Here is a 16,992-nt window from a genome sequence, read left to right on the forward strand (position 1 = left end):
CACTACCCAGATGAGACTTGCAGATTAATCCTTTTTCCAGAGAGAGGGGAAGAGAGAGGGATCAACATGTAAAGAGACAACATAAACTATCAAAGACAGTGAAGAAAAGAATTAAGCTTCAGATGGGGAGAGAAATAAGGAGATGCCTTAAGCTGAAACATTCTTTTGTTAAAGCTATGGAGATGGACAATAATGTTCTGAAAAAACTCCTTTAATTCATGAAAGACTATTTTTGGGGAGATGGAGTATTTCGAAGTGTGGATCTAAGCAAAGGTAATTCATTGATAGAGCTGAGCAAATGGTGAAGTAGTTGTGATCCTATGAGATGCTGGAACAGAAAAAGAGAAGTGAGAGTTGCTGAAGATTTGTGGCCCTTAAGAGACAAAGGGAAAACTTCTGTTTTCAGAGATGATCACAAAGACAGATGAAGAGAACTTTTGCCTTCAAATAACTCATCCTTAAAATGACACCCCTTAAATCATGGCCCAAGAACACACCTCAGAGTGGTGTGAAATGGGAGGAAAGGACTGATGGCAGAGTTTTCCGGGCAGCTGGCATCAGAGAAATTGGAAGCCATGAGAAAATGGTTTTCTTGTGAAAAACTCTCCATAGATTGACAAAAGAGAACTTCTTTTTCTCTACCAAGACTGATGAAAAGACTATAGCAAAGTTGGGACTGTTTTAACCACCAGGTTTTGTCTCTATGTTGTCAATTAAACACAGGAATGGGATGTGGGGAAAAATGGTTTCTGGAGGTTTTATTATGGTTTCTTATTCTTGTAGTTTTCTTAATAAACTTTCTTTATTCCTTTTAAGTTTTAAGCCTGTTTTGCCCTTCTCCTAATCCATATCTCACAGCAAGAAATGAGTAAGTTTTCTAGTGAATTTTAGCTAATGCTTTAAAACCACAACAGTGAGGGATAAGGTCATTTCATCCACTGGGACAAATCATTCCCTGCAGCTGCAGGACTGCTTCCCTGAAGAGGGAAGGGAGAATCTGAGAAGATGGGAAAGCCTCTTCCTAATTAATAATGATGTTTTTCCAAAGCAGCTCAGCAGAAAGCACTTGAACAGAGCGAGCTCAGAGCACTTTCAAGGGGCTGTTTTGCCATTCATAGCTCCTGGATCATCCCAAGGAGTTGCCATACAATTTCTCACATCCCCCTCTGGTCCTGGCTGCACAATCCACTCCTTTGAGCTTGTTATCACAATCTGAGTGCTCAGGAGAGAGAGAGAGAGGAACACAGAAAATTCCTTGTCAGGAAAGAAATGTTTTGTGTCAGTGCCAGTTCACCTAAAGCAAAGAAAAATGGCACCAAAGCTAAGCAGAGGAAAAAAAAATATCTGTGGGTTTTTAACTGAAGTTTTTTTCAAGGGGGAAAGGGAGTGTAGCTTTGCATTAATTAAGGCAAATCTAATTGTTCCAGATACAGCAAACTCCTGTGGTTAAGAAGCAGTGAGTGATGAGAACATATCCTTCACAGGCACTATCAGATAAGTTTGGTAACACCTTTCACAGCAGGTGACAATTTGACCAAGAGCCTTTCCACCCACTCCAGCTCAGCTTCCAAAGTGCTGACACTGCTCCAGCAGCCCTCGTGCCACTGCTCTTTCATTCACTCACTGACTCCCCTGGGATGAGTCTGGAAATTAAATTCATAAAGGTCAAATTAACATCAGTGACTCTTCTCTCTTCAGTCTCATTGGCATCTCTCCCAAGGCAGAAATATTAATAAAGGAACTGAGCAAGGGTTAAAGATGCAGCAATGAGTCTAGGCAGGGACTTGAGGGAGAGACATGGTACTGGGCAGTTTTGGGAAACAAAACTCTCATCTATATGGACAATCCTAGAGGTTTAAATATATGCTGGTGTCGATAAGGCCATTCTACTCCATCATCTGAGAAACAGAGACGTCAATAGCAATTCACTGATATTCATAGATTTTATTGTAGTGGAGGAGGGAAGATAATAAGGTTTTCCAGTAGGAAACTGTGTCCTGGCATATCCCAGCGTGAGCAGCAGTTACAGCAGCTGAACTGTACTTTGGACTGGATGCAGTGAAGTCACTGCCAGAGACTGTTCAGTTGTAGCCAAACTAGAAGGCCCTACTGGGAAAACTCTGCCAAGGAGGGATTTTGATACTTCATTCATGTACCACCAAATCCCAGCCAACCCTAGGGAATAAACAACTTCCTGCCATGCTTGGTTATTACACAACTCCAAACACTCTGTGGTTCATGTCAGGAGAACAAGATAAGCCCCAAACACAACCCACTACATTTGATACATTATATACATATATATATATACATATATATGCTGTAAAGCTGTACATGGATCATCTTAAGTGACAACATTGAGCAGATACACCAGATACCAACAGCACAAGCTAGGTTTGGTGCCTTTTATTTATTCTTCTCCAGAGCAGCAGCAAAGACCTGAGGGGATAGTCAGTGACCATGAATAGCAACAAGCCAAAAATTCATTACAAACACCCATAGCTATCATAATGCTTAATTAGCCTGGGTAATTATTTTACATTGAGGATCATGGAACTTGAATGCTTGGGAGGACTGCTGAGGATTTTTTAAGGACTGGAGTCTTACAAAGGTAAATAGAAGCCCCCAATGCCACTGAAAGCAGTGCTGGAGGTAGGGTGTAAGCAAGGATCTACTTTGAGGCAGCCACAGCTGCTCCCATCCTGAACACTGACCCCTGCTCAGAGGGAAGGCAAACAGCTCCACCACCCTAATTTCTACCTGATGTTAATATAAATTGTCCCCCAGCGCCATTTTATTCAATGCCTCAAGGTGCTACTCAAGCATTTAACATCTGAATGATTTCACAGCTCAAGCCAGCCACCCCTCCCTGGTACCTCAGCACCTGGAAGTAAAAGCCAACCCCAAAGACCCTTGTTTTGGATCAATAAAGTGTGAAATGGGTCTTTCTTCTTCACCACTCTGGTGGAACTGCCTGGGAGGGACAAAGAGATTTTTGTGTAATTTTGCAGTGGATGCATCAGACATCACAGTGATATTTTTGTTGTAGTTGTATTTTGATTAGATGTGGAGATGAAGTCCTGATTGTCAAATGCGAATGTTGCAGCAGAGACACAGGAGACACTCTCAGGGAGCCAGAGGCTCGAGGCAGCAGCAGCAATGTGGTCACAGAGGACATTTGGGCTGGATAGAGATAACTATAGTTGAAGAAGAGTTCAGGACAGGTAGTGATATGAGTTAAAAGCTTTCAGCCATTAGGCTCTTGAGACACCTTAGATAAATAACCCCATCACGGGATTATTTATATTATATATATTATTCCAAAACTACGGGAATGAGCCTATAGTTCAGCTTTCCATCATCTCTCCTGGCCTCTTTGCATTGCAGAAGGGGAGAGAGGCTTCACCCTTCCACCCTTCATAGTTGTGTCTGTGCACAGCAGCAAACTGGGATGTTGTGCTGGTGCACAGCTCTGCCCAATATAAAGCAGGATGTGTTTACCAGCACAGCTGTATCAGTACAACCTTTGCTTTACTCCTCTTCAGAGCATCCCAGCAATGGCTTGATGGTATGATAATACTTCAGACCTCCTGGCACCAGCTCAAGAGCACTGTGGCCATGCATCTGGTACTGCTGGTCCAGGATAAACATGCTCAATCCTCTTTAAATTTGCTCAAAATCTTTTGGCAGATTAGCTGGGAGTGGAGAGCTTTGCCCTGCCAGGTGTCACATGGCTTTAGCTCAGAGACACCTTGGAGGCCTCTGTGAGTGATGGGAGCAGGCTGGAGAAGAATGTTTTCTAGAAACAGATGGGATATTGTTACAGTTATCCTGAGACAGTTATTGTCATAGTTGTCTCAGTATAAGTCCCTGGACAAACACTTCTTTCTTCAGGGGAATGTAAATGCTTTATATTGCTTCAGAGCAGCACAACCCAAAGGCAATAGGGTGAGAAGGGATTGGAGCAACTTCCCCTGTGCCACATTCCCTGTCTCAAAGTAGGGCCTGCTCCTTCCTCCTCCAAACACCGTGTTTCTGTGTGGGAAGAAGCCAAATTAGGGGGATTGAGTGCTGGTAGGAAATTCACTGACCTTTCTCACTGTAAATCTGCAAAGACGAAACCTGTGCAGCCAATGGAGCTGAGAAGCTGGAGCACTCTTGTTCAGAACCTGGAGAACAGCTCCCTGCAAACACGGATGGGCCACCAAGCAGGCAGGGAAGCATGGAACACATATCATCTCCATCCTAAACAGTGTTCTAAATGCTGGGAGCCAGGTACCACTCAGGGGGAGCCAGAGCAGAACATTCTGCTGGGTAAAGGGGATGTTGCAGTCCTTGTGGCACTCTGTCCTCACTGTTTTACTTATCACTTCCCTATCAGAAGGGGCTTTTTTTCTCTTTTCTGTATGCTGGAGAGAGCAGAAAGAGCAGCATCTGCTTTCTGCAACTTCTCTTCATCAAGCCTTTCTCAGTGTGAGCCTGGGGGAAATATTACAGCCACCCATTAGATGAAAACCTGTGGGACAGAGCTCCAAATGCTACCAGTGGCAGCATGGGGATGAAGCACAAGGAGAGGTCCAGGAGCATCTGACAGCCTGGATGAGCATCTCCTCATCTGACTGCAGCCCCAGACCCCAGTGTCACCCCACAGCACCACTCTGACCCATGGGACAAGGAGGGCTGAGGTCCTGGTGATGCTGGTGCACCTTCCTTGTTGTGGGACTGGTGGGACCCACTGGGTTTGGTGGGTTCCTGTCTTGCTCTAACAGGAGTGCCAAGCACCACCCCACCAAGTGCCTTGGAGAAATTAAATCCAGCCTTGAGCAGACGTACAGCAGAATGATGCACTTCTGTCTGGCTACATCATTTCCATGAGTCTCTCTTGGGTTTGGTTATTAATGGCATTGCTGTGGGTTTGTTTTACTGGTGGAGAGTATCATCATTGTTGCTCTCTGGCCCTGCTGACTTTTAATTACTCACTCTTTCTGCTTGTCCTCCCTGAACAATCTTTGCCCATCCCCCAGAACAGACCGTGGAATGCAGGAGGGAAACTGAGGCAAAAGGGTATGTAAAGAAAATGAAGTTTGTGCTCAGCCCTACCAGACCTTGGGAGGGGTTGTGATAGCTGCATGAGCTGCCATGGCCATCAGTACTGTGCAAGCCCTATTTTCCTGTGTTGCATTGTTCCAAGTGAAGCTTTTTCCTTCCCAGACATTCACAGCTTCTCACCTCAGTGGCTAACAGGGAGAGCACTAGCAATTTAACATTTTCCTTAGTTCAAGTAATTACTGGTTGTTTTTTCTCTACATGGATAAATGTACATTTTATTATCATAAAAATTTTAATCGTGACCCTCTATTTCTCTGTCAAATTTGGGTCACAACAACAGAGCTCAATAAATTCAAATGGATGCAGAAAGGCACAGACGTGATAAAAGGCACCTTGTTTCCTACAAAATACAGGCTTAAAACAGTTAACTTAAAGGGAAGGTTGCCACAGCAACCCTACACATTAGCGAAGCTAAAAGCAAAGGTCATTGTTAAAATTAATTTCCCCCTACAAGATATGGGAGGCAGAAGGTAACACTCACCATGCTCTGATGCTTCCCTAGCTCACATTCTTGGAAGCAGTTTTCCCTTGCTAAGATATTTGAAGACACTGAAAGGCCTGAAAATTTTCTCTGAGAACGTCACAAAATAACAAGGAGACAATTTTTCAGATAATTGATGAAAAGAAATATTCCTCCATAAAAACCTTCATCATCATCATCATCATCATCAACAGTATTTTGCTTTTTTTTCCTTTAGTCACTCTTTAGCCAGCTCCATCCATAGGAATTTTTGGGAAAGGCATTCAAATAACAACCACAAATCCAGGGAGAGAGAAAATGCTGTGTTCTCACACCCAAGGAGCTGTGAATAGGGGTGTTTTGTCTCAGGTAATGGCAATTTCTGTCTCTGTGCCAACAGCACAAACATCTCTGGTACCCAGGAGTGGTTTGGACTGAACTCTACCCTTTCCAGCATCTCCTGCTCTCTCATTTTCTGCTTGTCTTGGATTGTAGTATATGAATATTGCAGCCATTGTGCTTCCAACCTCACTGTGAGGTGGAGCAAGGACATATTTAGCTACAGTACATGTTGTTCTAAATATACACAAATTATACATAAAAGAGCCTGCAATCTGGCCTACCTAATGCCTATGTTAGCACACTTGTGTAGATGGGAAAAGCACACAAATCCTTGAAATCTGAAATAGCAGCAGTTTTGGAGTTTTCTACCCAGGAAAGACTGGAAGAGACCAACAGGAATGGCTGGGAAGGAAATTTTGCAGCCAGGAGGTGTGAGATATTTGGAGAGGCTTAGAACTACACTGGATGCACCACTGAGGAAGAGCAAGTCTGGCTTATTGCCTGTTGTAGGGCTAGATGCCAAAGTCACGGCTGAAGGAAGGAGCAGGGATGAGAAACCAGAGCCGAGGAACCCCAAGTGGACATGGAAGTCAGGTCTAGAGTCAAGTTTGTGCCATAATTGGGCTTACCCCAGTAGTAAAGACAGGACCAGAGTAGTAGTCATGGCCATGATGATTCAACCAGCCCTTGCAAATCTTGCATAGCCCCTATTTGATGTCTGGCATGAGGGTTTTCTGGGGGCTGAGCTTGTGGTTAGCCATCAGCTCATCCAGCAGCCCCAGCTCTCCAGGCAAATCCTGACCTTTCAACAGCCTGGAAGTGGTCCATGGTGACCCACAGACCTCTACTAACCCTGTGCACTTGGTCCTTGCAGGTCCCCAGTGCAATGCCTCGGTGGACCTGATCGGCACATGCTGGCCCCGGAGTGCGGTGGGACAGCTGGTGGCTCGGCCCTGCCCCGAGTACTTCTATGGCGTGCGGTACAACACCACCAGTAAGAGGGGCAGCACTGCTGGGGACACGGCCAGCGAGGGCTCTGGGACACAAGTGGCAATACACCTCTGGGAATAAAGCTCATCAACCATAAAGAAAGCAGTGCCTCAGACCCCAGATTTCAGGGAGGGTCGTTTCAGAAAAGCAGCTTTATAAGCAGGTCCTCCTGGGAGGAGGAGAGGGCTGATATCCCCGTCTTGGGGACAAAGGCAGAGATGTAATCCTGCCCTGGCCTTGGAGGTGGTACAGGGGTCTGAAACCCCTAGCTGAGCAAAGAGTGGGGGACTTTGAACTCATCCCCTCCTGGAACAGGTGGCTGCACTGTTACTGCCAGTGACATGCTGGGAGTAGAGAATGAAGCAATTGCATACGGAAAGTGTCCAAAGTTGTTCCTAGAATAAGGTTGAGTTTCTGACCACAAGAGCTGTTTTTGATGAAAGAAAAACCTTGCTTCTCACAAAAAAACCATAAATTTTTCCATCTTGCACATTCTTGCAGCCATGGAGGATGGCACAGACACACAGCTCCTGCTTTGTGGTGCCTCCTGTGCTGTTGTAGGAGCCTCTCTGCATTAATCACAACTTGACCCTGTCTCTGAGCCCTTCCTACCCCATTACCCTGACAAGGCTCAGAGTCTCCCATTAATGGAAGCTCAGTCTCACCCCAGTGCTGGCATCGCCCCACTGGTGACACCAGTCCCAGACTCTCTGGGGAGCCTGCACCATTCCTTCCCAATTAGCTTTGCCACCTACTGTCCTCGCTGGGAGGCAAAAAACTCCTAATTGAGGGAGATAAGTGAAACTTTGTGCTGCCATCCTACCAGAGATCATGGGCTAGCACATGATCACCCAAGCAAACAGCAGAGTGAAAGGGAAGAAGAATCTAACTGGTGCTGCTTCTGCTGCTTCCTTGTGTATGGTGAGGAGGCATTGGGGTCCCCCTGTGCCAAGGGCAGATGTGGTGCAGACCCAAAGCTCTTGAGCAGGTCTGAAATATTGCAAGGATTTTGGTTCTGCAGTTGTGACCAAGGCAGTAGTTAAGCTGCCTTCAAAGCAGAAGATGCCACTGGCCTGATGCCAGTGCCCTGCATTAGTGACAGTCAGGTCACATGCCTGTGCCTATCCCCATGCTCTGTTAACTCTTGGATGGTCATCCTGTCTTTCAGATAACGGGTACAGGGAGTGCCTCGCAAATGGGAGCTGGGCAGCACGTGTCAACTACTCCCAGTGCCAGGAGATCCTCAGTGAAGAGGTAGGAGCTTGGGAGTCACTGGGGTCTTGGCAGGAGGGCAAGAGACAGATGATGGAGTTTTGAAAGGCAACAAATGGCCCAGCGCTGAGGACTGAGCATGCAACAGCATCCCAATGATAAAGTTACATGTGGCAATTATTACCCCTTCTTGATTTGCATTTTTATTCCCCATCAGAAATAAAGCCATGCCTGTTTCAATCTCCTTTAAAAATCCAAGAGGATTGGCAGTGTGAGGTCCCCAGGGCCTCTGGGTACAGATCAGCCCTGTCACTCTCCTGCAGCTCCCTCCTGACACAGCCCTCAGTGAAAACCCTGTCCTTCCCTGCTGGCAATGAAATAAAGGAGTTATTTGGGAAGCTGAAAGAGATAAAAAATGAGGATCAAGAATTACAAGCCCCTGAGTAGGTCAAGCCACCCCTTGAAGCAGAGAAGAGATACGAGTTTTTCATTTGCAGTTGATATCAACTCTGGTATTTAAGATGTTGATATCTCTTGCCAGGAGTGGTTTTCTCACTTACTTAGTTGCTAATTCACCAACTGGATGACTACCTAACATAAGGAGTCATCAATTAATTCATTTATCACTCATACTCTCCCTCTGCCCAAATTCATCCCAGCCTCTCAGCTTCCCCTAGGGCAATGGGGGTGAACTGAGATATAAAATTCCAGTGAGCTCAGCTGAGTTCCAGCAGGGTTTCCCGAGAGGATGTGTTGCGCTGTCTCGTGAGCTGCTCTGGTATAAGTGGGATGTGAAACCAGGCTGGTGCCTCTCCTTCCCACATTAGCCCCATCTCCTTCCATTCCCTCTGTCCTGTCCCAGGGTGGGCTCAAATTGCTTCCTGAAAAAGGGCCCAAAATTTGAGGTGCAGCTGCCAAAGGTGATGTGGTGGAAGAGGTGGGTTTGTGCCAGTACCAGGGCTGTTGCTGACCCTCTGTCCATCTCCCTCACTTCCAGAAGAAGAGCAAGCTGCACTACCACATTGCTGTCATCATCAACTACCTGGGCCACTGTGTTTCGCTGGGGGCCCTCCTCGTGGCATTTGTCCTCTTCATGCGCCTGCGGTGAGTGACAAACCTGGTGCCATGTTCCTGTGAGGTCATCTCAGCAGAGATGGACCCAGCTCCTGTGCTTTGCCATCTCCTCCCTCACAGCCACTGCCTTCCAGGCTGCAGGGATGCTGCCTATCTCAGGGCTGTTTTTCTTCTGCTGCTTTTTTAAAGCACCTGGTTATGGAGGCAGAGTCCTCCTTTGTGCCTTCCGCCTCCTGGTATTCTTCCTGCCCACTTCACCCAAGGCATGGTCCCAGCAGATCATCCTTGGGGTCCCAACAGAGACACTCAGCTCCACAAACAGCACTATCCCCAGTCCCCCTGCTCTGATTGGGCCTTGTTCCACTCTTCTCCAGGAGCATACGGTGCCTGAGAAACATCATCCACTGGAACCTGATCACAGCCTTCATCCTACGCAATGCCACATGGTTCGTGGTGCAGCTCACCATGAACCCAGAGGTGCACGAAAGCAATGTGGTAGGTGCAGCTCTGCCAGGCTGAGCCCAGTCCTGAGCAGTTGGGGGGTGTGAGGACCCTGGAGATCACAGAACCACAACGAGGTTTGGGTCTGAAGGGACCTTAAGGATCATTTAGTTCCAACCCCTTGGCCATGGACACCTTCACTATCCCAGGTTGCTCCAAGCCCCATCCAACCTGGCCTTGGACACTTCCAGGGTTGGAGCAGCCACAGCTTCTCTGGGCAACCTCTGCCAAGGCCTCACCACCTTCCCTGGGAAGAATTTCTTCCCTAAAGCTACTCTCTTTCAGTTTGAAGTCACTAAGATGTGGCTAGAAAAGCAACTTCAGGGGACAAATAGTGCTGGCTGGTGGCTGGCAGGCACCCCATGTGTATGAGAAACATGGGTTTGTTTGCTCAAATGATGGTGGGGTCCATGCTGCTCCGTGCATTGTTTGCACCACTGTGACACGGAGCTCAACAGGCTCCACATCTCCTGGCAGGTTTGGTGCCGCTTGGTCACTGCTGCCTACAATTACTTCCATGTCACCAACTTTTTCTGGATGTTCGGCGAGGGTTGCTACCTGCACACGGCCATCGTGCTCACCTACTCCACGGACAAGCTCCGCAAGTGGATGTTCATCTGCATCGGCTGGTGTGAGTGCCAGGCTTCCCCTCACACAGCGGTACCCAGAGTTTAGTGATGGGTGATGCCCCCTCCATCCCCTGCTCCAGTTCTTCTTGCACACAAATAGCTGTAAAAAGGTTGCCAAGAACAGGAGGATGGGATTTGCATGGATATGTCATCTCACTGGGTGGTTTGTGTGTGACAGAACCCCTGTTACAGTGTGGTTTTGTGGTGATCTTGCACCTCTGAGACTCACCTGTGTGTTCCCCTGCAGGTATCCCCTTTCCCATCATCGTTGCCTGGGCCATTGGGAAGCTCTACTACGACAACGAGAAGTGAGCCTATTGCTCTCATCCTCCATTCTTCTTTGTATCCCAAATCCTCAGGGATCAGCTGTGTCAGGAATTCTGTCAGGAAGGAAAAAAAGGAAAATATTCTTCCATTCTTTCTTTTATCCCACCTTTCAGCTCTCTGCAGCATAAGCCCTGCCCCTGCTTGGTTTCTCTTCAAAAGACAAATGTGATTTTTAAGGGGAAAAAGAGATTAAACCAGATCTCCTGAAATAGGTTTGCTAAAGGGAGCTGGGATTTAACCAGCAGAGATCCAAATTACCCCCACCTGAGCCATTTTCATAGGCACCTGAGAGTTCATCCCAGAGTGGGAAGTTGAAAGGAGCCTGTTGAGATGAATGTCAGCTTGATCTGTTTTCCAGAGGTAGTTTTCCCTGCTGACTTCAGAAGCCCCATGCTACTCACACAGGCACTGACTGAACAGCCCTGACAAGGTGCTCCCAGGACAGGGATACACTGGAGTGAGCTCCCACAGAATTTGCTGAGGACAGAGCTGACCCAGACCTGTGTGTGTGAGATTATGCAGAATCATGGAATATCCTGAGCTGGAAGGAACCTACAAGGATCATTGGCTCTGACTCCTGGCCCTGCACAGACAGCCCAACAGTCCCACCCTGGGCATCCCTGAGAGCATGGCCCAGAAGCTCCTGGAGCTCTGGCAGCCTTGGGGCTGTAATCATTCCCTGGGGAACCTGGGCAGTGCCCAAGCACCCTCTGGGGGAAGAACCTTCTCCTGATATCCATCCCAAAATCCCCTGTGACACAACCTCAGGCAATTTCCTTGGGTCCTGTCCCTGGTCACAGGGAGCAGAGATGGGGGTTGCCCCTGGGGAGGAGCTGCAGCCCCTGGTGAAGTTAAAACTCAGTCTCCTCTACCCCAGCTCACCATTCCAAGTGCCCTCAGCTGCTTCTTATGTGGCCCCTCCAGACTGCTCCCGGTCTTCATATCCCTCCTTTGTATGCTTCCTAATGACTTCAGATCTTTCTTATATTTTTGTGTCCAAAATTTCCCCCAGGATGTGAGGTGAGGCTGCCCCCCTGCAGAACAGTGGGAACAGTCACTTCCTTTGTGAGGCGGGTGTCCCTGCTTGTCCTGCAATAACTAGCTCCCACATGCATATGGGGCCCATTAACACTCCCACAAACCTACATGCACCTCCTGAGTTCCCAGGGAAGCTACTTCACAATGGCTGCAGCAGTTTGAGTTTTAGTGCTTTCACCTCACAGACAGTGACTTACAGAGACTGCAAGGACAGGAGTCTATCCAGGTCACTCCTATGTCAGGCTTGTCCTTGACACCACTTGTCCTTGCCTTGCAGGTGCTGGTTTGGGAAGCGAGCAGGTGTTTATACTGACTACATTTACCAAGGCCCCATGATCCTGGTGCTTCTGGTAAGAGCAAAGTGACCTTGTGTGCTAAATACAGACTCCTTCTGTGTGCAGGTGGGACACAGCTGCTTCTGAACAGGGTACTGCCCCCTTCTTCACTCTGCTTGGGCTGGTTCTTCTGCCCCACAGCAGCACTGCTTCTCACCCAAACTGCCTCTTAAGCAATTTTGGGCTTGGGGTGGGCTGCAGAAGGAGCTTGGAACCTCATTCTGACAGGGATGTCCCATCAGCAGATTCCAACATGCATCAGTAGGTTCCTCCATCCCTACCCTGGCATTGTTTGGGTGTGGGTGGATGCTTTGCCAAGCATTTGCAGAAGCCTGAGATCCTTGACTCCATTCCATGATCCTGATTCCACCTCTCTGATTCCTGGTCCCCAGTTGAGCAGCAATGCTTGATCCAAGGGTCACATGGATGGGGCTTTGTCTTTTGGGGAGGGACAAAGAAGAACAGAGGTAGCAGGTCACAAGCTGGGGGCCCAACCTGTGTTTGCAGGAGGAAAGCCATGAACAAAGTCCCAAAACTGTTCCTTTCTCCTTGCCTAATGCTGAGAAAACTCAAGGGAGTAAAAATCACTGGAATGATGGAATAATTGATCCAGCTTCCCATCTCCCAGCCCGTCAGGCAGTCAGGCCACTACTAATTCCTGTCAATTTTGCTCAGCTCCAAAGACACCTTCCCATTCCCTTGTTAGCAATTCGGCAGCCAGGAGAGCAGCCAGGCAGATCCTGGCTGTGATGGCAGCCACTCTCCACCTTCAATTCTTCCTCTCCCTCTACTTTTTCACCTTCAACCCTTTCTCTAGGCTTTGTTCTTCCTTGACAATCTCCTGGCATGCCCTGCTGCCCTGATCCCTTGACTAAACTCCTAAATCTTATTGTTCAGGTGCTTTTAAAAAAGGCAGACAACCTCTCATGGTTCCTGAAAGGCAGTAAATCAGGTTCAAGAGGAAACATTCCCATTTCCCCTGGCTCCCCCATCTTCCCCCTCAACATTGCAGTGGAAATGGGAGGAAATACTGGGGGAGCAGACACTAACCAGTGACCCTGTTCCTCCTAGATCAACTTCATCTTTCTATTCAACATTGTTCGGATCCTCATGACGAAGCTCCGAGCTTCAACCACATCAGAGACGATCCAGTACAGGTAAGTGAAGCAATAAAATTACAGACAAAGGACTCTCTAAATATTTCAAGTTGGGGAGGATATGTTTATTACAGCCAAACACCACAGTCCTCTCCCAAAGTCATGCGTGTCCCCCTCTGCCCCTTATTCTCTATTTATTCCCCAAAGAATTATATATGCATGGGATTACAAAGTACACCTACACATATTCATTGCCTGACTCTGCCTGCTCACATCTCATATAGTAATGAGCTCCACGCCCCTCTGGGCATGCTCAGTCCTTTTTTGAAATGGGTCTGGGGTCTTTTAATGAAATCTTTCTTTTCCTCAGGCTTAAACTTTTCAACTGTGTCTTGTTGGCAGCGCTCCTGCTTCTCCTAGACATAGTTCAGATCTCTTGCTTGCAGGTGTAGACACAGTTCTTTCTTTCTCACACTTTCTTTCTCCTCCTTGTCTCCTTCTACAAATACAACTTAAGACAAGCAGAATGATATATATCCTTGTACTATTCATTTAATCTTGGCAATTGTTAGCTACATTGTATTCCCTTTACAAGAAGGACCTGTATAGGCTTGCCTTTAACTAAGCACTCTTACTCCTACATTGCTTCTACCTTAAAAGCTTTTTCATTTCTTTTACTTTGAATTTTCTCATAAACTGCTCCTATTCTAGTTAAAATCTTAATTTCCTAATTTTCTTAACTCGTAAGAGCATGAGTGACCCTGCAGGAAGCCAGCCTAGGAACTGGATTCTCTCATGATTAGTGGGGATGGAAACAGTCCCATAAGCCAGGTAGCAAGGAGATGGGAACATGGAGAGACACCTGAGAGCACCTCAAATGCTCTTTGGAGGCACATGGTCATTAAATCTGACCAGGGAGAGCCTTGTGATGTAGAGTGTGGATGGCTGTTTCTGCCTTTGAAGTGAATCCTTGGGATTTGAGTCTCTTTGCAAAAGTCTGTACTGGTAGGACCTGATGAGCTCTCCAGGCTGGGAGCTGCAAATCCTAGCATGGAGGTGAGAATTAAATTACTGCTTGACAAAAAAAAAGCTGAGGAAGGAGTCATGAATCAATGCCACTCCAACACCTCCTTGTAAAGAAGAAGACAGGACTCCCACAGTGCAAGGCAGGAAGAATTAACCCTTCTTTGCCTGTTGGGGAATATTTTGCAGATAACATAAGAGGTGCATGGTCAGAGCAGCTCCCCAAAGTACCTGGAATAGAAGTATTCATCATTGCCTCTGTCTGGATCATTTTGTGGGCAGGAATTGGGGAATCTTTCTGTGTGCTGGGTCAAGAGAAGCTGTTTTGAGGTGAAGGATGGCTTTGCAGCTGAGAATGGAAAAAATATGGTTCTATTATTGGAAAATGCCAGCTTTCCTCATCACAGAATATTGAACTGGAATGAGGGGTTCATCTTGGGGTAAGCAAAAATAAAGATTCTGGGAAAAGGCTGGTTGGCCCCAGTCAACAATTTTGAGAGACTTTTCGTTTTCCAGTATTTGCCTCATTTTGTGAGGGTTTATCAGCTTTGGGCAGAACATTTTCATTTCCCAGAAATACTCTCTGAGACAGGAAAACTTGGAGAACTTGGTATGTTATGAACTGTGCAGTTCTGCTTAAACCAGGCAAGGGACAGCCCTGCAGGGCTCCTGCTCACCTTAGGTGATAAAATGTCGATGTGTCCCCTGCTGTCGTGGCTGCTCCTCTGGAGAAGCTACACCAGTGAATGTGCCATACTGTAGTTTTCCAGCTCCTGTCCTTGGGTCCCTCCAGATCCTCCATGTCATCAGCCCATTTGTGTCAGGGACACAAATGTCAGGGATGCAAAACAGGTCCTAGACCCCCTCCCTGCCCAGCTCAGACCTTCCAGGGATGACCATCTGGAATGGAATCTGTCGATTAACAGGATCTTTAAGCAAAAAGTGAATGACTTGGCATTGTTCTTTTCCCCTGATCCAAAGGAATGATGTGCCAAGTCCAAATCCTTCCCACACTCTGTATCAGCACTATGACTTTTCAAAAACTGCACTTGTAATCTCATCAAGATTTCAAATTAATTACCTGAGATAAGGTTTTCACAAACTCATGTTGAAGGGTGTGAATTATTATACCCTCCTTAATTTCTCTTTAATTGAGCTGTAGATCAGCCAAGCGATCGTTCTATGCCAGCTCAAGGTCAGTCCTCTGCTCTCTGCTGCCCTCTTCTGGGCGGAGAAACAGAGAAGGGCTCAAACCAGCCCAGTCTCTTGGGAATTGCCCTGGAAAACAGCCCAACTTGCCTCCATCCTTCCACGGTCACTGGTTTTCAAGTCCCAGCAGACAAGTCCAAGCCATGCTGGTGCTGGGAGTGGGATGGGCAGAGTCCTTGTGCCCAGGACTGTGCTGTAGCAGTTCAGGTCCCTGTTTTCCCCCTAGGAAAGCAGTCAAGGCCACACTGGTGCTGCTGCCCTTGCTGGGGATCACCTACATGCTGTTCTTTGTCAACCCAGGGGAGGATGAGATCTCCAGGATAGTCTTCATCTACTTCAACTCCCTTCTGGAATCTTTCCAGGTAATGGTCCTCCACACTGGCTTCCATCCCAGTCCCCTCACCAAGGGATGTGGAGAAGCCGATCCTGGCTGATGCCTCATCCTGCTTCTGCCCCCTCCCAAAACCAGACATCCCCAAACCCCAGAGCTGTTCCAAAACTCTTGACTTGGGAGTACCTGTTGGTTGTACTTGTCTCCTTCCAGGGCTTCTTCGTCTCTGTCTTCTACTGCTTCCTGAACAGCGAGGTGAGCACAAGGGGCTGGAGTTTTTTGTGGGGGTCTGGACCCTTCCTTGCAAGCAGACAAGTTCAGTATGAGGCTCTGCTGGTGCACAGGGCTTGGGGAGTGCTGGTCCCTAATTCCTGAAGGTCTTTGGTGACCAGAGTTAGTGCTTCACTCCAGCCCCAGTTACATCTGCAGCCCCAGATTTTGCCCAGACAGGAATGGCTGCTGTCTGTCTCCTCCTCTGGAGAAGGAAAATTCACTCCCAAGAACAAATGGTCTCAGGGTGCACCTGTGTGCAGCAGAGCCAAGGGTCCTCCCCATCCCAGGGAAATCCTTCCCCAGGTGGAGCCCCATACACATGTGGATTGTGTATGGATGAGGACATCTCCCAGGGTCTGACCCAAGACACAAACAGCAGAAAGCACAGGAGCTGAGAGTAGAAGTGAATCCTGGGGCCAAATATTTGGGCAGCTCTTTCCTCTGCCTCCTCCAAATGCTCCAAATATCTTTGCTAGCTCAGGAAAGTTTACCCCACATGAACCTGTTTTGTTACCAAATCACATACTATTAATCCATTTTTGACTGGAAGACTGAGGAGAAGGATGGCTGGTGCCTCTGAAAAATCTTTGTGTGATGACCAAATGTCCCTCATTCATCTTGCCCAGGTGCGATCAGCTGTACGGAAGCGGTGGCACCGGTGGCAGGACAAGCATTCCATCCGTGCCCGCGTAGCGAGGGCCATGTCCATCCCCACCTCCCCAACCCGTGTCAGCTTCCACAGCATCAAGCAATCCACGGCTGTCTGAGCTGGGAGCGAGAGGTTGCACTGGGAGCCGATGTCCCCACTGTGGGGACCAGCATAGGACCTGCCCGTGGTCCCAGCCCCGCAAGGAGACCGTGAACTCACTCGGTCACGGGACACCTGCACAGCTTCTGCCCTATATGCTGGGAAGGCCTAGAGGACAGGACAGCTGAGATGCTGCTTTGTCATCTCCCTGGCAGCTGTGTGACCTGCTGGCATGGTAGAAAGAGCCATGAAAAGCCAGAAGGATCTGGAGATGTTGCAGTAGCTTTCTGCCAG

The 16,992-nt window shown here is 47.8% G+C and overlaps 1 protein-coding gene across 1 annotated transcript in view; it reads left to right on the plus strand.

The window, feature by feature from the left end:
* CRHR1 (corticotropin releasing hormone receptor 1) overlaps window positions 1-16,788 on the plus strand; it is a 28,367-nt gene extending 11,579 nt beyond the window's left edge. The window contains exons 3-13 of the mRNA XM_005532537.2: window positions 6,786-6,905; window positions 8,070-8,155; window positions 9,111-9,217; window positions 9,562-9,682; window positions 10,166-10,319; window positions 10,565-10,625; window positions 11,960-12,032; window positions 13,089-13,174; window positions 15,573-15,708; window positions 15,891-15,932; window positions 16,577-16,788. Of these exons, the coding sequence (XP_005532594.1) occupies window positions 6,786-6,905; window positions 8,070-8,155; window positions 9,111-9,217; window positions 9,562-9,682; window positions 10,166-10,319; window positions 10,565-10,625; window positions 11,960-12,032; window positions 13,089-13,174; window positions 15,573-15,708; window positions 15,891-15,932; window positions 16,577-16,717 (1,127 nt within the window). The 3' untranslated portion in view covers window positions 16,718-16,788. The remainder of the gene's footprint in view (window positions 1-6,785; window positions 6,906-8,069; window positions 8,156-9,110; window positions 9,218-9,561; window positions 9,683-10,165; window positions 10,320-10,564; window positions 10,626-11,959; window positions 12,033-13,088; window positions 13,175-15,572; window positions 15,709-15,890; window positions 15,933-16,576) is intronic.
* Window positions 16,789-16,992: the final 204 nt, after the last annotated feature.

This window comes from Pseudopodoces humilis, chromosome 29, assembly GCF_049639895.1.
Source record: "Pseudopodoces humilis isolate 2021_Gansu_Grassland_sample_001 chromosome 29, ASM4963989v1, whole genome shotgun sequence".
Classification (NCBI taxonomy): domain Eukaryota; kingdom Metazoa; phylum Chordata; class Aves; order Passeriformes; family Paridae; genus Pseudopodoces; species Pseudopodoces humilis.